The following is a 23,778-nucleotide window of genomic DNA, read 5'->3' as shown; positions in this document are numbered from 1 at the left end:
TAAGTTTGTTGGGCACAGGAGCTGTGTGTGAGGCCAAGGAAACAGAGCCAGGGAAATTAGGGGAGCAGTGTGTGGAATGTGTGTCTATGATGCAGGGACATGTTCTGGATGTGACTTTAGCAATGTGAACTCCACTTCTAAGTTCCTCAGAACTCTTTCACACACATGATTTCCCTGGTATGCATCTAATCTATTTGACTTGGGTGGGCATTGGTGTGTCAGATGTTCATGTGGGTTCCAGTTAAGAGTTCTAAGACAATAATACCCTAATATATTATATTGACAATACAGGTGTCTTACCAACACTTTATTGTAATTGGCATTTTAATTAGGTTACTTTATGTAGGTTAATGTTGATCTGATCCTAAGTTGGATCTGAGGTCACAGACATTTTTTAGAATTACGTTGTTGTTTTTCTCTGGACCATTAATGGTCTTGGTCCTTTATGGAATTGTGTTTTTAAATGCCAAGAACCTGTAGAACAATGGTTACCTCTTGCACGAACGTGTTCTGAAACATGCTTTAGAATAACACATGGTCCTTGTGGCCCCCCACTTGTTCATAAAACCACGCACCTGCACACACCTTTTTTTTCATTTCTCAGATGACTTCTAACAGCCTTTCGCGGTAATTCCTTTTTTCTTCAGTTCTTTTTTTCCTTTCCCTTTTTACATCGTTCACAGCAATTAATTGCTTGTGCCTTTGATTGAGTTAATAGACTGGTTAAAAGCTGTCACTTTCTTCCCTTTGCACCATGCTTGAAACTAATGATTTCTTTGCATCCCAGCGTTCGCGCAGGAAACTACCGCCAATGCAGTTTAACACATTGGCCACGGCTCTCAGCTGGGGCCCCCATTGACCCTTTGGGGCCGTGTTGTAAGAGGCCTCTCAGGGCGCTGGGACTAGGGGCCCCTCAGCCCAGAGGACCCTCATGGGCCTACAATGTGTTCTCTGCTGGAGCCTCGCCTCCAGAGCACTCCATTCAATCCCACAATGCCACAGAGCCAGGGGGAGGTAATAGGATTTGATTTGTATGCTGGTTGGTCTACAAAAAAAAAAGATTGTCCTCCCTCACACTCTGTCTCTGTCTCCTCACTCAACCCCCACCCACATTTTTCTCAATAACCTTTTATTGTATTATTTTAGCAGATATGTCTTCCGACATTGACGAGGAAAGAACACAAAAAATAATTGGAGAGAAACTGAGAGAGCAAGACAGACAGGCAGAAATATTGAGAGAGAGCGAGACAGAAAGAAAGGGAGAGGTCCGGCTGCCTGAATAGGACACAAACTGCATCAAATTAAGCAGTCTTGTGTGGATTTTTAGGGCCACTCCTAAAGGCTCGTTCACACCAAGGACGATAACGAGAACTACAACGAGAACTATATTTGCATCCACACTACAGACGATTAGCTTTTCGCAATGTTGTCTTCCATTTCAAATGGTGGTGCTTTAAATTCGGATGGATTCTGATTGGTTCTCAGTGTTTTATAGTTCATCTGGAAATAGTTTTAAAGTGATCCCAACGATATCGTTCCGCTATATAGTAGTTGTTGTTATCGTTGTTCTTGGTGTGAACGGGCCTTTACCCTGTTACGGTGTGGGTTATAGATTGTGTTACAATGTGAGTGGTGTGTTACAATGTGTGTGACTGTGCTAGGGAGGTTGAAGTGAGTCAGGGGAGAGTAACGTTTCTTCCTCTGCCTGTGCTGCCTCCAACATCCATAAGGACAGGCCATTCACATTACCCTCCAGCCAGACAACCAACTAATGTTAGGAAGACACAGAAGGAAGGCCTTCCTTCTCTCTCCTGTTAGCCCTAGAACTCTCACTCTGTCCTTACCCTGCTGATTATCTCATTCCCTAGAAGATGCCAGGGAACGGGAGGCTGGGGTTTGGGATGGTAGTTGAGCACTGGGAGTTTTGAATGGTAGTTTAACCCTGGGAGTTCTGGAGGATTTTGTATCTGCTGCAGTGGTTTACAGTAGCTGGCCGTCTGGCTGGATGCTGGGCCGCTGATTGAATGGCTGTGTTTTGGTTGTCAGTCTCTTGGCTTGTTGGAGGATGTTAATGAGAAGGCTGGTCTGGGCTCCGGGGTGGCCCATGTGGGACTGTGGTTGGGTTCATGTCTGGCTTCCTACCCACCACTATGCATGGCCGGACAGTCCCTTACACAGCCTTTGTCATTATCAATGCCGACCATGGCCTGGACTAGTCTGCGGCCTTTTTCGGAAGTAGTTTTTTGACATTTGTTTTTGCTTTCATGCCCCTTGCTTGGCTGTCTGTGATGGGGAGCTGTGCAGGACAGATGATAGAGACAGCAAGGAGAATTATGAAAGATAAAACATAGGGAGAGAGGATGTAGAGAGATAAAACATAGGGAGAGAGAGTGGAGGGAGAGAGAACGGAGGGAAAGATAGGATGCAGGAAGGTCACAACTGCAGGGGGAAACCCTCATTGGAGATATTGTTGATGCTGGAACAACGTGGATGAGATGAAGGGGGAGGAGGAGAAGGGAGAGAAGATAAAGGAAGGGAAGGGGTAGGAGGTGAATTGGGAGGAGGTAAAGGGGGGTTGGGGAGTTCTCAGACTCAGAACTGCAGGAGCCTGTCAGTCACAACCAATGGAGCAGAGGATCTAATACAGAGAAAGACCCCCAACACACAGAACTGGGCAACTGAATAGGATTATTATGCAGTCAATTATTCATAACTGTCTCAATGGATGTTCATAGCTTAGTCATTAAAAGATGAATTAAGACAAAGGGGAAGAGGGCACTAAATGCCAGCTGCCATTCATCAGTTCATAAAAGTCGATGGAAAGATAGGGAGAGACAGAATGTGTAAGAGAGTTAAATAGTTTGAGAGAGAAAAGGGCAGAAGGATGATAAAGACTAGATAGTGTTATAACTCAGACCCAAGGTGTTTGTCAAAACATATGTTCTTTAGCCTCCAAAATGGGTGTAAGCATGTTTTTTTCATGTTCTGTCTCTCGTCCCTGATCTCCTCCCTTTGCAGTACACGTCCCATCTTTTTCAAAATAATGACACAATAATACATAGGTTTAAAGGCCCGTTCACACCACGAACGCTAACTAGAACTATATTTGCCTCCACACCAACCTTGACTTGACAACCTTGATTAGCTTCTCGCAATGTAGTCTTCCATTTCAAATGCGCGAGCGCTTTCAATTTGGATGGATTCTGATTGGTTGTAAGTGTTTTATAGTTCATCAGTTGTGACAAAAAATATTTTGAAAGTGATCCCAATAATATCGTTTCGCTATAATAGTAGTTGTCGTTAGGATTCTGCTCTTGTTTTAACCAAGAACTATTCTTAAAACTTTATATTTATAGTTATAGTTATCGTCCCTGGTGTGAACGGGCCTTTAGGCTGGTTTAAAAAAGAAAACATACATTTTTCATGAAAAGAAAATATTTCATTCAATACGAAAATGTGTTCCCTCCCAGCTCCTCTTCCGATGTGTTCCAACGGGCCTCTCCTTAGTCTTGCTGGGGAGATTTATGGCGAGGGAGGGGGGCTGTCTCTCCTGGCCCAGGGCAAAGCCGTGTTCCCCACAAACCCTCATCTTCCAGGGGCAGCACCCCCCCCCCACCCACAGCCCTCCTAGTCTGAACACCTATCCTCCTTCCCTCCCTCTTTCCTTCTCTCCCTTCACTCGTTAATTTTTAAGATGTCAGACACAACACATTTTTTATTGTCCATTGCCCCTCCCACTTTTATGGATGATGTTTGTTTTTGTCTCCAGGCAGATTTGCCCTGTCATGTGACACATCACAATGGATTTAAGACTGGATGTAAGATTTAAGGATGTAATACTTTGTACTTTGTAGCTGAGGTTGATGTGAAGAAAGAAAATGACTAAGCATCAGGAGTGTGTGTACATGTGAGTGTGTGTATGTGAGTGTATCTATGTGTGAGCATGTGTGCCCAAGTGTGTATATGTGCATACTCTTGACAGCGCTGACTAAAAAAACATTAGTAACTTCATGCAGGCAAGTATTTAAATTTCTCTGAATAGAAAATTATTTTAAATAGAGGACAGTAAAGTCCGCAGACAGACATGATTGTAAATCCTTATTATTGTAAAAAAAACATTATAGAAAATGACACCTGCATGAGTTCTGGTTAAGAAAGGGACACGAAACAACAAGTTTGGTTTCACCTTTTAACCCAGCCAACTCATGAAAACATGAAGTGTACAGTACATTTACATTTTACATTTAGTCATTTAGCGGACGCTCTTATCCAGAGCGACTTACAGTAAGTACAGGGACATTCCCCCGAGGCAAGTAGGGTGAAGTGCCTTGCCCAAGGACACAACGTCAGTTGGCATGACCGGGAATCGAACTGGCAACCTTCGGATTACTAGTCCGACTCCCTCACCGCTCAGCCACCTGACTCACAGTAGCACGCAAACAGTATGGACACCATACACTTGTACTGTAGCAACACAAAACAGCAGACATGCCAGTTTATTTAGGGTCTCTCTCATTAACTGTCCTTTCAGTCATTGTAGCAGTTACAGCCTGTTTGTATGGCTGGGCGACAGGGTTTTAGTCTGTGGCTGCAAACACAATGGCGGCATTGACACAGGTGATCCCAAGCGTTCAGCTGGGATGCTGCATCCTTGTTGCTCTTTTCATGCCTGAGTCAAACATCCTTGGGGAGGGATTTGAGATGAATACCTGCACAGGTGTTGGCATGGACAAAGGCTGGAGGAGGAGTCAAAGTCGGTGTCACTCACAGTCGGACCCAGACCCCCCTTCATCCCTCTCATCTCCGGTACGCCCCCTCCCCCCTCTCCCCCATTTCTCTCTTTTGGACAAGACACAGCACGGCCTCTGTGTGACTGGCTGACAGCAGCTCTCAAAGGGCCGCCATGGCAGTGTTTCATCTAGGTGTCGAGCTGTTGTATATCAACTCTCTCTAATGCATTTATGAGAGGATGTTATGCCTGTTTTTGAACCACCGATGTAAAGTTCCCAAAAAAGGAACTGTCAATTAACATACTTAGTTTTTTTGGCAATGGCCAGCTGTCCTGTCTCAGACTATGTGCCATACCAATGATCTGAGAGGCATATGCCCCTACAGGAGCTTTAATCACACCCTGTGAATCACCTTCATAAATCCCATCAGAATACCACCTGCTGCCATGGCTGGGAGGATTCAACTGTTTTGGTGCAGAGGTCAATGATTCATGGTTAACTTTTTATGTGTTCCTATCTCCCTCTCTTGCTCTCCCCCCCCCCCCTCTACCTCTCTCTCTGTTTCCCTCTTTCACTGTCTGTCTGTCTCTCTCTCTCTCCCCTCAGTTTCTGCGGGTGGACCAGGATAAGGAGTGTAACATGGAATGTACCGGTGGTCATCGGAAGCCCCTGTGTGCCTCGGATGGGAGAACCTTCACGTCACGCTGCGAGTTCCTCCGTGCCAAGTGCCGGGACCCCCAATTGGAGGTCATCCGAGGGCCGTGCAAAGGTCAGGTCACAAGTCATGCTTCAGTGCTGCCCTGTGCTCTAAAATGTTCTGTGGGTCACAGTATAGACTTCTGGGTTAAATCTGGGGGGGCTGATTTTTTTTTATTGCCTTTGACCAAAAACATTTTTGAGATACACATACTAAATTAGAGTGAATAATCCTGGACTACGAGTAAAACACCTGTTAGAATAAATTGTATTATTTGGGACAAAGACAGTTTCCTGACATTTTCTGTCATAGTACCATCTATGTAGCAAGCTTCCTCATCGATTATAAATGGACATTTGTCCTCAGTCGGATGAAATGGAATGAATTATAGGAAAGGCATGAGAGCATGAATGAGATGCCTTGACAGGAATGAATGGGGTGGTTTGCCTTGACAGGAACGAATGGGGTGGATGCTATTCTGCCCTACTAGTAGAGCAGCATATCCACATTTCCAATGGTAGATTTAGGGTGAAAGGATCAATGTGGTGGGGACCCTAAAAGGTCAGCGTGCTCACAGACAGTCTCATTGTGGCGGTAGGAGGAGCCCATACATCCTGGCTCTGCCCCCTAACCCCCACTCCTCTTCTCTTGCCAGTCCATACCACTCCCTAACTCTCCACACCACTAGTTTAACAGTTCTTTATCAGACATAATGCCCCATTCTTACCCATTACGATATTAGATCACACACAGTGGGAGATAGAGAGAGAGAGAGAGAGAGAGAGAGAAAGAGAGAGGGGTTGGTGGAGAGAATAGCAAGAAGAGAGAGAGAGGGAGGGAGAATGGGGTTCTGCAGAGAAAGAGCTTGTATGTGATGGAAAAAATGTATGCGATTTTATGCCGCCTCTGAGTAGCTATAGCAACGTCTTTGAGCGGGACATCTGGATATGTGGGATGGAGGGAGGGTGAGAGAATGGAGGATTCCAGCTAGGAGGCTGAAAGGAGTGAGAGTCCATGAAAGTATTGTATGAATATATGTGTGTCTGCATCAATGAGACAGAGGAGGCTGGATGTCTTTACCACTCTGTTGCCTCCTCCCCCACTCCCCCCCACTCCTGGAAGACTTGGGAGGTGTGAGCAGAAGGGACACCAGTAGACTACAGACCAGTCAGACCAGTTAATATAACCCAATATCTGGCCCATGGGGCACAGATGGGTTTAATGTGCCATGGATTGGTGAGACTCTCACCACGTTCTATCATCGGGCTCTGATGATTCAACTGTCCTGTCATTTTTTCCAGTTGTGTTTTTGTCGCAGGGAGGATGGAGGATGGAGAGAAGGATGAGGACTGCTTTCAGTTTAGGGATTTTCCATGGAGGCACTCCATCCAGAACATTCATGTCTTGCTCCCTCTTTCCGCCAGGGACAGTGACAGTAGCACAGACTTAGGTGTAGTCACGAGGGGGACATTGGCCCCCTCATTTACATGACACACACACCCGGGCACACACATAAGGGCACACACACAGAGGTACACACTCCCATACACACAAACACAAACATACAAGTACACATGCTTACCACTATGCTTGCACACGCACACCAGGCTGAAAGAAGCCAGCGCACATTCCTCCTCAGCCTCGCTAATGGACAATGTAGTGTATGCCAGCGCGTTTTAAATCCTGGCATATGTGAGTCATTGTTTTAACTTGATTAAAACCAGCCAGCCACCCAATCCATTCTGAATGATGCAGCCTTCTTAGTATCAGTCCACTTTGGTGCCACTTCCTCTATCAGATCTCCTCCTCCACCAGCTATCCTAAATCACCAGCTATCCTACAACCCCAGCTATCTTACTCCAGCATATCCTCCATTAGCTATCCTACATCACCACCTGTCACCCTCCACCAGTTCTCCTCCCCCACCAGCTATCCCTCTCTTCCAGTGCTCCTCCACTAGCTATCCCTCTCTTCCAGTCCTCCTCCACCAGCTATCCCTCTCTTCCAATCCTCCTCCACCAGCTATCCCTCTTCCAGTCCTACTCTTCCAGCCATCCCTTTCTTCCAGTCCCACTCCTAGCCTCAACTCCCAGCTAGCTCCCAGCTAGCCTCTGTCCAGGAGTCTGGTGTTTGACTTAAGCGGCTAGATCAGATGGACCTCAGGCAAGAGAGGATCCATGGCTTTGACAAGGAGATGTGAATGCCTGCTACACTGAGGTAGAGGAAAATATGACCCAAATTCTTTTGAGGACAGCAGTGAGCAGAGGAGTGAGGCTTTTAGAGAGAGAGGTGCAGGTCCTGTCCCAGATAGTTTTTCCTGTGCATCAGCCATTTTCTCAGGATGAATGGAATGTTCTCCAGGGGACTGAGAGCTGCCCAGCCCAGTAATGGCTTTAACACTTGGCTATGGGCTGGCTGGTTGGTTGTCTGATTAGCAGGCTGAGGCTGGGGGTGAGTGACTGACTGGTTGGCTGGCTTGCTGGCTGGTAAAAGGCTGGCTGGCAGATATGGCAAAAGTACACATCCTTCACTGAAGTAGAAGTACAGATACTCATCTAAAGTGCGACTACTACCAACTACGCCAACAAAAAGATAGCGTTTCCTTGCACGGATTTGCAGGGATTTGAAACTTGTGTTCGTCATAGATTGTGAATTATGAAACTAATCCAACTCCATATATATACAGTCTATGGTTTCAATTAGTAAAAAAAAAAGCAAAAGCAAAAAAAAGTTTCAAAAGCAAAAAAAAAAGTTTCAAAAGTTTCAAATGCAAAAAAAGAATATTCAAAAGCAAAACAACGTTTCTAATGCAAAAATAATGGGTAACACTTTAGAATAATGGTCCGTTGTTAACAAGTAGCTATGCAGGAAGTAATAGGTAGTACTACATTAACACTGAACTTAATACTATTAACTAATATGGAACCAAGATTAACTAAGCAGTAAGTAATAGCCAATTTAGTACAAAGGTAGTTCCTTGGTAGGTATTTGATGATTACTAAATAAATATATCCTCATTGAGAACTACTTGTGAACTATGAACAATTAAGAAAGAATAACCGATTATTACTAACCACAAAACGTCTAGAAAGTGAACAAATTAGTTATTTGTGGAAACCAGTTTATGAATATTAACTGTGAATATAAACTATGACTTTGACTATGATAGGTGTGAAAACAATTCTAATTAAATTATTAAATTAAATTATACTCTACCTAAACCACAATGTCTTTAAAAATGCATTGATTTGTTATGGCTCTCCTCCGAGTTTCGACTACTAGTCTGACTGTGTGTGTGTGAGTTGGCTCGGCCCTACCTCATGCAGTATAATTGGTTGACACTGCGTGTATGATTGATACACTCTCACGCCACACCTCGATTTCTCACGCTGAGAAGGCAACGCCAACCAAGTAGTCCTGCTAATGTTGTGAACAGTAATGGACGAGGCGCAGGCACACGGGTCAGGGTATATTGTGGCCAATCGTTTTTCCATCACATTTTGCAATCGGCAAAGCAAATATTTGAGCCATGCGCTACCAATGTACGCTTTGCAATAGGGGTTATGCGGAGCGCCCAGGAAACGAACCGGAAATGTAATCATGTAATCATTTCCGCTGCTGTGCTAACCCAACGGCAAACCCAGCTAGTTCACACAATCAACAATAACATTATTATTATTATGAGCCGACAGGCTGAGGGAGAGGTTGAAGATGTCACTGAAGACCCCTGCTAGCTGGTCAGCCTTGCGAGGGTTGTTCTTTTGGAAGCAAAGCCTCACCTCAGCTACAGTTAATGTAGGCACACCACTGGCTTGGCCTTCAGGTAACTCCACTGCAGGGGGATCACTGTCCCTCTCAAAGCTCGTCTGGTAGCAGGGCAGAGGACTGGGTCTCACTGTAGCCTCTCCCTTTGTAGTCTGTGATGGCTCTAAGTCCACTCCACATGCGCCTGGGGTCAGAGCCATGGTAGCTGGACTCCACCTTGGTTCTGTAACCCCTTTACGCTGCTTTGGTGGCCTTCAAAGGTTGTATCTGGCCTTCCTCTATTGATCAGGGTCCCCAGAGTTAAAGGCGGCAGACCGGGCTGGAACCTTAGTTCTACTGATGAATTCATTTATGCTTGAGTATAAAATGTTACTATATAGACAATTCTGTGCTTCGAACTTTGTGGCAACATTTTGGGGAAGGCCCTTTCCTGTTTTGGCTTGATTGTGCTCCTATGCACAAAGTGAGGTCCATAGATCCATCTGCGCAGTAGTGATTGGGTGTTGGAGCCGCTGTATCGAGGTCCCACCCATACACTCGCCCGACCCAATTGCAAGCACACAATAACCCATTTTTATATCGTCAAATAACGAATTGAAAACAAACTGATGAGAAAAATGAGCACTTGAACAGACATCAGCGGGATAAGAACTACCTTAAATTACAGAAACCATCTTTGGGAAAAAATAATTTGACGTGATTTTTTTGTTTGGCCCATGTCCCATCCGCTAACATGGAGGGGGCGGGACTAATGACCTGTACTGCAGCCAGCCATTAGGGGGCGATCAAGATTTTTTGGCCTCACTTTTCAGAGCTACCGTCCAGTGTTTTACAGTCTGGCGCAAACGTGTAGCGCACTAAGCCAATCTTCAGGCTACAGGGCTTACTTTGAAATATGTTAAATAGTGGCCCCTCCTTTCACCCCCCACACGTATCATCTGTCTCCCCTTTGCCAATTTTGAGATGGGAATTGGGGAACGAAAACACTTGTAGGTGTGTCTCACGAATTACCAAGCGTCAATTGGTAGCGCAGGGCTCAAATATATAGTTGCCAATTGACCTATCACTAAGCCCCGCCCCTCGAACGCAAACGGCCCAATGGCAGTTTAGTAACAGCTGCACTCGGACATCTTCAGTTTACAACTCCATAGAGTAGCATTAGGAAAAGGGATTCTTCTCTTGTTTTATCGGGTTTGTTGTAATTTAAGTTAAAAAACAATGGTCAAACGATGTGCATGGGGTAGATGCAACACTGATACGAGGTATCATGAGAGGATGGGCAACGGGTATATATAATCCCACTTCCCAAACCAAAACAAGACAGGGCCAAATGTCTCCGGATAAAGCTGTGTGGCAGACCACACAGTCAACTCAATGTAACGAAGATAAACAAGGATGTCATCACATTATTGTCATTGACAGTACCGGCTTACTTTCACCACTGATGTTATGCTAGGCTTAGGCAAGTTATCTCTGGTTAAAACTAGCTAACATTATTACATATAACGTTTAGCTATTCACTAGCTAGACAGTTAGGGTAATGCTAGTAAATAAACTAATAAACATAGATTTACATCTCTGTGCCTCTCCAGATTAGTTAAAGATCCTGTAAAGTAAATTCCATGATTTGCTTCTCAGTACATTATATATGTGTGAAATGAGTTCCTGATAGCATGTGCAAAGCGCTAAAACTTTGTCGCACTGAAATGTGAGCCGTAGAACAGTTTCTCTTCCGTTTTCAGATCAGGTTTTAATGGGTGGGGCCAAAAAGTTACCCATCTTTGCCATTTCGACCCATCTACGTCAGATCACTGAATGGCTCCTCCTGCTGTACTGTTATTGAAGCCTACATCAGCTAGCTAGCCAGCTTCAGGATGTCTACCTCCACCCGCAACTGCATCTTCCCTGGATGCAAAAACTTCAGCTGCGCTGCAACGCTATTTAATTTCCCTATTGATGAGGAAAGGAAAAATAGGTGGATTGATTTTGTGAAGAGCCACGCTGATGGAAAGCTTCGGATAAACTCCAACAGCCGCCTCTGCAGTGACCATTTCACGGCGGATAGTTTTAACATGGACCAGAGACAGACGGGGTTCGTGGACACACGGCTTCTCTTGTAGCGCAGAGCCGTACCGAGCATCGCCCTCCCGGCCGTTCCTCCTCCGGTCGCACCTGGACCATCCACCGCCGCCAGCAGTTCATCACTCAGTTCTGTATGCTTGTTATAATTATACTAGATACAGAGACTTTCATTCATCTTCCGTTTTGTGCTTTACGGAGACATGGCTGAGTGAACTGATCCCAGACTCTGCGCTACAGCTAGCAGGTTTCAAACTGCTGAGAGCGGATCGTAACCCTGTGCTCTCTGGCAAAACGAAAGGCGGTGGTATTTGTTTTTACATTAACAGTGGCTGGTGTGAAGATGTGACAGTGATTCTGCAGCACTGTTCTCCTGATCTGGAATCATTTTTTATTAACTGTAGATCTTTTTACTCGCCACGAGAGTTTGCATCATTCATTCTGGTTGGCGTCTACATGCCTCCGCAGGCTAGCGTCAACGAGGCTCAACGTGTGCTCGCCAGCCAGATACTGAGTGTGGAGCATGAAAATCCGGATTCCTTGGTTATTGTGCTAGGCGACTTTAACAAAGGCAATCTCACTCAAGAACTCCCAAAATATAGACAATTCATCAAATGTCCTACCAGAGAAGGAAACACCCTGGATCACTGCTACTCTACAATCAGCAAAGCATACCATGCGGTCCCCCGAGCAGCACTGGGTCACTCTGACCACGCCATGGTCCACCTGATTCCTGCATACAGGCAGAAGCTAAAGCGCTGTAAGCCTGTTGTGAGGACATCAAAACAGTGGACCAGTGAAGCTATGGAGGATCTGCGGGCGTGCTTGGACTGCACTGACTGGGACATGTTCACGACTGCTACCAATAGTCTGGATGAGCTCACAGAGGCTGTGACATCATACATCAGCTTCTGTGAGGACTGCTGTATACCAACACGCACCAGGGTAAGCTACAACAACGACAAACCTTGGTTTACAGCTAAACTCAGAAGGTTGAGGTCAGAGAAAGAGGCCGCGTTCAAGAGTGGGGACAAAGACAGTTTCAAGGAGTCGAAGAACAGGTTTAGCAAGGCGGTGAGGGAGGCTAAACGACTGTACTCAGAGAGGCTAAAACACCAATTCTCTGCAAACGACTCTGCTTCTGTCTAGAGAGGGCTCAGGCAAATTACCAACTACAAGCCCAGAGCCCCCCACTCCACTAACGACTCCCGCCTGGCCAACGACCTGAATGAGTTCTACTGCAGATTTGAAAGACAATTGGACAGTCTTGAACTACCCCTTCCCACCCAGGAGGCCTCCCACCTCCCCCCCTCTACAGTGACGACTCTCTCCATTCAGGAGGGTGAAGTTAACAGACTTTTCAAGAGGCAGAACCCCCGCAAAGCAGCTGGGCCGGACTCTGTCTCTCCAGCCACCCTCAAGCACTGCGCTGACCAGCTGTCTCCGGTGTTTACCCACATCTTTAACACCTCCCTTGAGACATGCCATGTGCCAGCCTGTCTCAAGTCCTCCACCATCATCCCTGTGCCCAAAAATCCAAGGCCAACAGGACATAATGACTACAGACCCGTCGCCCTGACCTCTGTGGTAATGAAGTCTTTCGAGCGCCTGGTGCTGGCACACCTTAAATCCATCACTGACCCTCTACTGGACCCCCTGCAGTTTGCCTACAGAGCCAACAGGTCTGTGGACGATGCAGTTAACATGGCCCTCCACTTCACCCTACAGCACCTGGACTCCCCAGCATCCTATGCCAGGATCCTGTTTGTGGACTTCAGCTCTGCCTTCAACACCATCATCCCTGCCCTGCTTCAGGACAAGCTCTCCCAGCTGAACGTGCCTGATTCCACCTGCAGGTGGATCACAGACTTCCTGTCTGACAGGAAGCAGTGCATTAAGCTGGGAACACAAGTCTCTGACTCCCGGTCCATCAGCACCGGATCACCTCAGGGCTGCGTCCTTTCTCCTCTGCTCTTCTCCCTGTACACCAACAGTTGCACCTCCAGTCATCCGTCCGTCAAACTCCTGAAGTTTGCGGACGACACCACCCTTATTGGGCTCATCTCTGGTGGAGACGAGTCTGATTATAGGTGGGAAGTGGCCAACCTGGTGACCTGGTGCAGCCAGAACAACTTAGAGCTCAATGCCCTTAAGACAGTGGAGATGGTTGTGGACTTCAGGAGGAACACAGCCCCACTCACCCCCATCACCCTGTGTGACTCCCCAGTCAACACTGTGGAGTCCTTCCGCTTCCTGGGCACTATCCTCTCCCAGGACCTCAAGTGGGAACTGAACATCAGCTCCCTCATCAAGAAAGCACAACAGAGGATGTACTTCCTTCGGCAGCTGAAGAAGTTCAACCTGCCAAAGACAATGATGGTGCACTTCTACTCAGCCATCATTGAGTCCATCCTCACCTCCTCCATCACCGTCTGGTACGCTGCTGCCACTGCCAAGGACAAGAGCAGACTGCAGCGTATCATCCGTACTGCTGAGAAGGTCATTGGCTGCAATCTGCCTACCCTCGAGGACCTGCACACCTCGAGGACCCTGAGGCGAGCGAGGAAGATTGTGGCCGACTCCTCCCACCCTGGACACTCCCTGTTTCAGTCACTGCCCCCGGCAGAAGGCTGCGGTCTATCAGGACCAATACCTCACGCCACAAAAACAGTTTCTTCCCTTCCGCTGTTGGCTTCTTCAACAAGGCCAAGGGACCACACTGACTCAAATGACTCATTGCCTAAATCACTCTGCTTTTGCACTGCACCATAACATGGTATCTTGTACATTTGTTTTTTTTGTAATATTTGTATTTTATATTGTAATTTACGGCAACTTATATTTATCCCACTTAGTACTGCTAGTTTATGTACCCTTAGTATAGTTAGTCCACATATGTAAATTTGAGGTATATGTTTATTGTATGCACCTTCCTGCCAAAGCAAATTCCTTGTCTGTGCAAACTTTCATGGCGAATAAATCCCTTTCTGATTCTGATTTCTGATTCTGATAACTTTTCCAGAGGTACCTCTGCTATGAGTTAGTGCAAACCGCTAACTTGATATTAGGCTACTCGGTGTAGAATGATGGTATTTTGGTGAAATGGTAGCTAATGTGCTAGAAGAAGCCTAGTTGGAGAGCTCACTGTCTGCTGTCTCTGGTGTCACTTTTTACTGTTACAGCTCAGGGGAACATTTTATTTATATGCATCTGTATGTTTCACTCATTGAACAAATAAATTCTAATTCTATACGTTTTGTTCGGCTTGACGTTGCGTCCATTATCTGGGTCGTAGGTAGGCAGCGACGGGCCGAGCTTCAGCTCCTTCAGGCGACACGCCCCCCCAGTCTCAAGCAGAGAAGAGTACTGATTTTTTCACGATTTCAAAGACTAATTTAACATACTTGTCTGTGTTTTTTTCCCATTCGAATTTGGATGGGTAGTTAATAACACATTATTCTGTGGTGTGATGAACTTGAAATGGAATACTTTACAGGATCTTTAAATTAACTGAAGGTAAGTTAATGTAATCTTACCCTGCGGTGCATGAAAAATGCTGGTCTTGGATGTTGTTATCCTGAATCGTGATGACCGTGAGATGAGGCTTCTTCCTCTTGCATTGAGATCTGTCTCGCCTTCAATTTAAGTTTGTCATCCTCCATATCTACTTTTAAATTCTGTACGTATCCCTCTATTGCATAATGAAGTCCCATTTGACGGCTAAAACTCTAGTCAGCTGTGATAGTTTGTCCGAGTTAGCAACAGTAACTAAGGGGGGCGGGGCTTAGCAATAGGTGAATTGCGAAATGTGATGGAAAAACGCGCGAACACCCCTGAAAGCTCGTCTCGGGGGTATGTGCAAACACATGTGAAATGTCGTGGTTAATGGCCCCACCAACAAAGTTGTCAGCCCTGCAGGCTACAGCATTGATCCTTCTCTACGTTGTCCTTGTAAAAGTGGTGCTGGGGGTCATGCAACTCCTGTGCTTTTCAACTTCGAGAATTAATTTGATGTTGTCCATCTCCTTGAATTTCTCGCTGATTAAAAAAAAAAAAGCAGACATCGTCTGCACGCGTGTGTGTTGTGTGCAACGTGTGACAGCTCGTTTCTCTCAAACAAAACAACTACGGGCATGCTGGCTCAACAGATCGATCCTTTTATTAGCTTTACTCCGTCAGGAGGAATTCCTATTGTAATTATTGGTATTATTAGGGTTCCTGCGGTAGGAGGGAACCTATTGTTTTTGTTGGTATTCTTATTATTAGGTTCCTCCGGTAGGAGGGAACCTATTGTTATTGTTGGTATTCTTCTTATTATTAGGGTTCTCCGGTAGGAGGGAACCTATTGTTATTGTTGGTATTCTTATTCTTATTATTAGGGTTCCTCCGGTAGGAGGGAACCTATTGTTATTATTGGTATTCTTATTCTTATTATTTTTCTTCTCCTTGCGCCTCAATATCTCAAAAAGTCCCTGGTCATAAATTTTCTAATTTGGCACATTGATACTACATCCAAGTGGGTACCCCCACACCAAATATGGGCCACATCAGACCATAGGGGGCGCCACAGGCCACGCCCAAAAGTCCAATTTTCAAAGGGATGGCATTCCCACCCCATTGCTCCAATTCAACCCATAAGGTCCGCCATGATGGATTTTCCTGTACGCTGATAATTTGGGAAAACCTTCAAAATTCCTCTTCTCTTGAACCAAAGTTCCAGTTGACTTGAAATGTTGAACAGATATGTATCATGGATGTATCTAAAAACGTTACTTAAGACAGTTGAATCAAATACAAAATGGCTGAAAGGGGTGTACTTATGTAAATGTCCACATTGCCTCAATATGTTTGTGTCACTAAATCAAATGTCATTTTGAATGATGGTTTTTCAAACCTAATAGGGTTCAAGATGACATCACTCTGAAGTACCGTAAACAATTTCACCTTGGTATGTCAAAATATGATTGAATTAGAGCTGTTTCAACCTTGGCTGAATCTAACAACGCTTACCACAGGAGAAACAGATTACTTTTTCAGACAGTAACTGAACATGACAATATTCAACACTGAGAATAGCTCAATGGGCTGGGATGGTGACCTGTTAAATGTAAGGTTGTAGGTTGGAATCCAGCCATTATCTTTTGGCCTGTCATAAATTTGATTATCTGCTTAGTTAAACAGGATGACATCATTCTGAAATACCATGCACAATTTCATGCAATTTCACCTTGAAATGTCGACCGTTTCTTAACCTTTGTCCCAAAGCTGACCAAAGCTAATATTCTGCCCTTTGTATTCATACAATCTCAACAGTTGGTGTGTAGCAGAGAGGATAGAGAGACTGACTTGTAACCTTATGCTCATGAGTTCAAATCCCCATTCAGCCTGTTGTTGGCCAAACATGAAGTAGTTTTGCTCTCTTGTTGTCCAACTCTCGATCTTCAACAGTGTACATGTTTATAATATTTTGCCATTTTGCGGAGGAACCCGCATCGCTGCTTGCAGCTATATTTATTAGGTTCCTCCGGTAGGAGGGAACCTATTGTTATTGTTGGTATTCTTATTATTAGGTTCCTCCGGTAGGAGGGAACCTATTGTTATTGTTGGTATTCTTCTTATTAGGTTCCTCTGGTAGGAGAGAACCTATTGTTATTGTTGGTATTCTTATTATTAGGTTCCTCCGGTAGGAGGGAACCTATTGTTATTGTTGGTATTCTTCTTATTATTAGGGTTCTCCGGTAGGAGGGAACCTATTGTTATTGTTGGTATTCTTATTCTTATTATTAGGGTTCCTCCGGTAGGAGGGAACCTATTGTTATTGTTGGTATTCTTATTCTTATTATTTTTCTTCTCCTTGCGCCTCAATATCTCAAAAAGTCCCTGGTCATAAATTTTCTAATTTGGCACATTGATACTACATCCAAGTGGGTACCCCCACACCAAATATGGGCCACATCAGACCATAGGGGGCGCCACAGGCCACGCCCAAAAGTCCAATTTTCAAAGGGATGGCATTCCCACCCCATTGCTCCAATTCAACCCATAAGGTCCGCCATGATGGATTTTCCTGTACGCTGATAATTTGGGAAAACCTTCAAAATTCCTCTTCTCTTGAACCAAAGTTCCAGTTGACTTGAAATTTTGAACAGATATGTATCATGGATGTATCTAAAAACGTTACTTAAGACAGTTGAATCAAATACAAAATGGCTGAAAGGGGTGTACTTATGTAAATGTCCACATTGCCTCAATATGTTTGTGTCACTAAATCAAATGTCATTTTGAATGATGGTTTTTCAAACCTAATAGGGTTCAAGATGACATCACTCTGAAGTACCGTAAACAATTTCACCTTGGTATGTCAAAATATGATTGAATTAGAGCTGTTTCAACCTTGGCTGAATCTAACAACGCTTACCACAGGAGAAACAGATTACTTTTTCAGACAGTAACTGAACATGACAATATTCAACACTGAGAATAGCTCAATGGGCTGGGATGGTGACCTGTTAAATGTAAGGTTGTAGGTTGGAATCCAGCCATTATCTTTTGGCCTGTCATAAATTTGATTATCTGCTTAGTTAAACAGGATGACATCATTCTGAAATACCATGCACAATTTCATGCAATTTCACCTTGAAATGTCGACCGTTTCTTAACCTTTGTCCCAAAGCTGACCAAAGCTAATATTCTGCCCTTTGTATTCATACAATCTCAACAGTTGGTGTGTAGCAGAGAGGATAGAGAGACTGACTTGTAACCTTATGCTCATGAGTTCAAATCCCCATTCAGCCTGTTGTTGGCCAAACATGAAGTAGTTTTGCTCTCTTGTTGTCCAACTCTCGATCTTCAACAGTGTACATGTTTATAATATTTTGCCATTTTGCGGAGGAACCCGCATCGCTGCTTGCAGCTATATTTATTAGGTTCCTCCGGTAGGAGGGAACCTATTGTTATTGTTGGTATTCTTATTATTAGGTTCCTCCGGTAGGAGGGAACCTATTGTTATTGTTGGTATTCTTCTTATTAGGTTCCTCTGGTAGGAGAGAACCTATTGTTATTGTTGGTATTCTTATTATTAGGTTCCTCCGGTAGGAGGGAACCTATTGTTATTGTTGGTATTCTTCTTATTATTAGGGTTCTCCGGTAGGAGGGAACCTATTGTTATTGTTGGTATTCTTATTCTTATTATTAGGGTTCCTCCGGTAGGAGGGAACCTATTGTTATTGTTGGTATTCTTATTCTTATTATTTTTCTTCTCCTTGCGCCTCAATATCTCAAAAAGTCCCTGGTCATAAATTTTCTAATTTGGCACATTGATACTACATCCAAGTGGGTACCCCCACACCAAATATGGGCCACATCAGACCATAGGGGGCGCCACAGGCCACGCCCAAAAGTCCAATTTTCAAAGGGATGGCATTCCCACCCCATTGCTCCAATTCAACCCATAAGGTCCGCCATGATGGATTTTCCTGTACGCTGATAATTTGGGAAAACCTTCAAAATTCCTCTTCTCTTGAACCAAAGTTCCAGTTGACTTGAAATTTTGAACAGATATGTATCATGGATGTATCTAAAAACGTTACTTAAGACAGTTGAATCAAATACAAAATGGCTGAAAGGGGTGTACTTATGTAAATGTCCACATTGCCTCAATATGTTTGTGTCACTAAATCAAATGTCATTTTGAATGATGGTTTTTCAAACCTAATAGGGTTCAAGATGACATCACTCTGAAGTACCGTAAACAATTTCACCTTGGTATGTCAAAATATGATTGAATTAGAGCTGTTTCAACCTTGGCTGAATCTAACAACGCTTACCACAGGAGAAACAGATTACTTTTTCAGACAGTAACTGAACATGACAATATTCAACACTGAGAATAGCTCAATGGGCTGGGATGGTGACCTGTTAAATGTAAGGTTGTAGGTTGGAATCCAGCCATTATCTTTTGGCCTGTCATAAATTTGATTATCTGCTTAGTTAAACAGGATGACATCATTCTGAAATACCATGCACAATTTCATGCAATTTCACCTTGAAATGTCGACCGTTTCTTAACCTTTGTCCCAAAGCTGACCAAAGCTAATATTCTGCCCTTTGTATTCATACAATCTCAACAGTTGGTGTGTAGCAGAGAGGATAGAGAGACTGACTTGTAACCTTATGCTCATGAGTTCAAATCCCCATTCAGCCTGTTGTTGGCCAAACATGAAGTAGTTTTGCTCTCTTGTTGTCCAACTCTCGATCTTCAACAGTGTACATGTTTATAATATTTTGCCATTTTGCGGAGGAACCCGCATCGCTGCTTGCAGCTATATTTATTAGGTTCCTCCGGTAGGAGGGAACCTATTGTTATTGTTGGTATTCTTATTATTAGGTTCCTCCGGTAGGAGGGAACCTATTGTTATTGTTGGTATTCTTCTTATTAGGTTCCTCCGGTAGGAGAGAACCTATTGTTATTGTTGGTATTCTTATTATTAGGTTCCTCCGGTAGGAGGGAACCTATTGTTATTGTTGGTATTATTATTATTATTTTTCTTCTCCTTGCGCCCCAATATCTCAAAAAGTCCCTGGTCATAAATTTTCTAATTTGGCACATTGATACTACATCCAAGTGGGTACCCCCACACCAAATATGGGCCACATCGGACCATAGGGGGCGCCACAGGCCACGCCCAAAAGTCCGATTTTCAAAGTGATGGCATTTCCACCCCATTGCTCCAATTTTTCTGAAACTTGGTGTGCATGCCTCATTTTTCATGAGGAACAAGAAAGCCTCAAGGACTCATAAGGTCCGCCATGATGGATTTTCCTGTACTGTGATAATTTGGGAAAACCTTCAAAATTCCTCTTCTCTTGAACCAAAGGTGAAATTGACTTGAAATTTGGTAAGATATGTATCATTGACGTATTTAAAAACGTTACTTAAGGCAATTGAATCAAATACAAAATGGCTGAAATGGGTGTATTTATGTAAATGTCCACATTGCCTCAATATGTTTGTGTCACTAAATCAAATGTATTTTTGAAGGATGGTTCAAACCTAATAAGCTTTAAGGTGACATGCCTCTGAAGTACCATGCAAAGTTTCACCTTGATATGTCAAAATATGACTGAATTACAGCTGTTTGAACTTGGACCAAATCTGACAATGCTCGCCATTGGAGAAACAGCTTTTTTTAATTATCCAGTTATTGAACTTTGTGTATTCCATGCCTGGGAATGGCTCAATTGGCTGAGATGTTGTGCTGGTAATCAAGGTTCAATACCAGTCAGACGCATAGTTTTTAATTTTTTATTCTGACCAAACGGTTTCTAGTCTCCCGATAAATCCTCCGGTTGTAAAACATAGCAATGCGTGTTTATTTGAGCCCATCACAACACTCTGATCATCTGTTTATCGAGACTGTGTAAACGACTGCAAAACAAGCCAGGTTCACCACAGTAGCTAGATACTTGTAGTCTATGCATGGTAGAGATAACTCTAATGGTTATCTCTAATGAAGTAAATTGATTGTTCAGGTGGATCCCTTGCCTGTTGCACAAATTCATTTCTGTAACCCGGAAGTCAGGTGGCTGAGCGGTTAGGGAGTTGGGCTAGTAATCTGAAGGTTACCGGTTCGATTCCTGGCTCTGCCAAATGACGGTGTTGGGCAAGGCACTTCACCCTACTTGTCTAAGGGGGAATGTCCCTGTACTTACTGTAAGTCGCTCTGGATAAGAGCGTCTGCTAAATGTAAATGTAAAATGTAACCTAAGCCAGGACACATTCCCACTGATGCTAGGCATGATTTAAAATTCCCTTCCATGACAAGTTATGGCACTCCAAACAACCTGTTTAAAAAACCATGAGAAAGTTATTCTTTACAGCAGCAACCCAGTCATCACCGTTGTCCCGTTTTTATAGGAAATGTACAAGCAGTTTCAACTTAGGCTGAATCTAACAACGCTTACCACAGGAGAAACAGCTTACTTTTTTATACAGTAGCTGAACATGACAATATTCAACACTGAGAATAGCTCAATGGGCTGGCATGGTGACCTGTAAAGTATAAGGTAGTTGGTTGGAATCCAGCCATTATCTTTTGGCCTGTCATAATTTTGATCTGTTTAGTTAAACAGGATGACATCATTCTGAAATACCATGCACGATTTCATGCAATTTCACCTTGAAATGTCAACCATTTCTTAACCTTTGTCCCAAAGCTGACCAAAGCTAATACTCTGCCCTTTCTCTTCATACAATCTCAACAGTTGGTGTGTAGCAGAGAGGATAGAGGGACTGACTTTTGTAACCTTATGCTCATGAGTTCAAATCCCCATTCAGCCTGTTGTTGGCCAAACATTAAGTAGTTTTGCTCCCTTGTTGTCCAACTCTCGATCTTCTACAGTGTACATGTTTATAATATTTTGCCATTTTGCGGAGGAACCCGCATCGCTGCTTGCAGCTATATTTATTATTATTCTTGTAATTTATCTCATGAACTCATTGGTAAAAAGTTTTGAAATTTGGCATATTGATACAACATTGATACTAAATTACAGCTGTTTGAACTTTAACCAAATCTGACAATGCATGTCATTGGAGAAATATCTTATTTTCTGATACAAAAACTGAACAGTAAAATGTCTAAGTCTGTGAATGGCTTAGAAGGATGAGATGCAGTGCTGATGTGAAAAGGGTGGTGGGTTCTAATCCAGTCAGAGGTATAAACATTTTCTTTTTTTTTATTCTGACAGAAATTACATTTTCAAGTATTCTAGTTAATCCCAGTGTATTATGTAAATTTTACAACATTTTGCCATTTTGAAGGAGGAATCCGCCATTGCTGCTTGCAGCTATATTTTTCATACGTTTTTATCAGGGTAACCACATGGAATGGCCGTTCGTTACCAACATTGTGTAGCTAGGTTTTATATAGGGTGAATATTGGTAAAGTAGGCCTACGTAGGCCTCAAAAGTAATATTTAAAAAGTTATTATAAAGTCTACAACTTTACAAATGTTCACCGTAGTATACATTTAATGTAGTAAAATCGTAATAACATCTGGCGAAAAAATTTGACCAGCTGCCAAAACGCGGCCCTTCGCAGCCTGTGTGGGCGGTCCAATTTGATAACATGAGCGCCGAAAGAAAAAAGGCAGCACTTCCAGCTGCTATAGCTAGCGTTTTGGGCCAAGTTCCTGTTCTCTGAATCGGGTTATCAAGCAAGTTATTTGAGTTATTTGTTCTTTCTTTCTTCATAATTTTCATCCCTTTGGAATTGCGTTGCTGTTGTATTTCGCAGTAGTGGCGCTAGACTCATTATAGAGTGTTGGTTTGGGTTAGTGTTATCCATTTACTTACTTATTACTTATTTAGCCATTATGTTTGACTCAGTTTCTCATCACAGTTTGTTGAAGGTGTTGAATGTTTCATTCCAAAATACTGAATTTTTGTTTAAATGCTAGGTTTCATCATATTGTTTAATTCAGACATATTTTACACAGTGCTTTATTCTTGCATGCACAGTTGTGCATCTTTGCATTACGTACGATTTTATTTTACGATTTCATGGAAATCTTCCAGTGCATATAATTATTTATTTTTTTAGACCCAATCACTGCAGTTGTTTTATGTTGTAGTTCTTGCGGGGTGACATGTTAGTGAGGTGTTAACATGTTTTTCACTTTGAAATAATGGTCCAGATCACTAGTAGTTACTGCGGGATGACAAGGTAGTCATCCCGCAGTAACTAGCCCGATTCAGCGGTTAGGGAATCGGGCTAGTAATCAGAAGGTTGCCAGTTCGATTCCCGGCTGTGCAAAATGTCTGTGTGTCCTTGGGCAAGGCATTTCACCCTACTTGCCTCGGGGGCAATGTCCCTGTACTTACTGTAAGTCGCTCTGAATAAGGGCGTCTGCTAAATGTAAATGTAAGGTAACGCTTGAGTAATTAGTGAGGAGTTAACATGTTTGTCACTTTAAAATAATGGTCCACATCACTAGTAGTTACTGCGGGATGACAAGGTAACGCTTGAGTAATTAGTGAGGATTCAACATGTTTTTCACAAGTAAAATAATGGTCCACATCACTAGTAGTTCCTACTGGATGACAAGGTAACGCTTGAGTAATTAGTGAGGAGTTAACATGTTTTTCACAAGTAATATAAAAAGTTATTTAATTTTATATTTGACACATACTGTACAAGCATACATTTCTGTGAAGCAGTAGTGATATTCTAACAAACATTGTAATCTGGAAGATGGGGTTTTGCCCCTATCGCAACATAAATGCAGCCCATGTCTTCATTAACGATTTTGACAAGAGAACATTAGAAGTCCTCCTCAGGTGGCTACTGTAATATAAAGGTAGGTCTTTGGAGTCTGAGACATATTGAACTGACACTCAAGAGCTCATAATAGTGAACTAATCCAGTCATGAGCGTGTCAGCATCACTTCTTAATTATTAAAAATGTTAAACAAATGATAATTATTTGTATTAGTCTATGTTTAAG

The 23,778-nt window shown here is 43.4% G+C and overlaps 1 protein-coding gene across 2 annotated transcripts in view; it reads left to right on the top strand.

The window, feature by feature from the left end:
• smoc2 (SPARC related modular calcium binding 2) overlaps positions 1-23,778 on the top strand; it is a 49,102-nt gene that overhangs the window by 2,649 nt on the left and 22,675 nt on the right. For both annotated transcript variants that reach the window (XM_067235786.1, XM_067235785.1), the window contains exon 2: positions 5,337-5,499. In XM_067235786.1, the coding sequence (XP_067091887.1) occupies positions 5,370-5,499 (130 nt within the window). In that variant the 5' untranslated portion in view covers positions 5,337-5,369. The remainder of the gene's footprint in view (positions 1-5,336; positions 5,500-23,778) is intronic.

The sequence above is a fragment of the Osmerus mordax genome, chromosome 5 (assembly GCF_038355195.1).
Source record: "Osmerus mordax isolate fOsmMor3 chromosome 5, fOsmMor3.pri, whole genome shotgun sequence".
Lineage (NCBI taxonomy): Eukaryota > Metazoa > Chordata > Actinopteri > Osmeriformes > Osmeridae > Osmerus > Osmerus mordax.
Note: the sequence above shows the minus strand (reverse complement) of the source record. Positions and strands in the feature narration are given on the sequence as shown.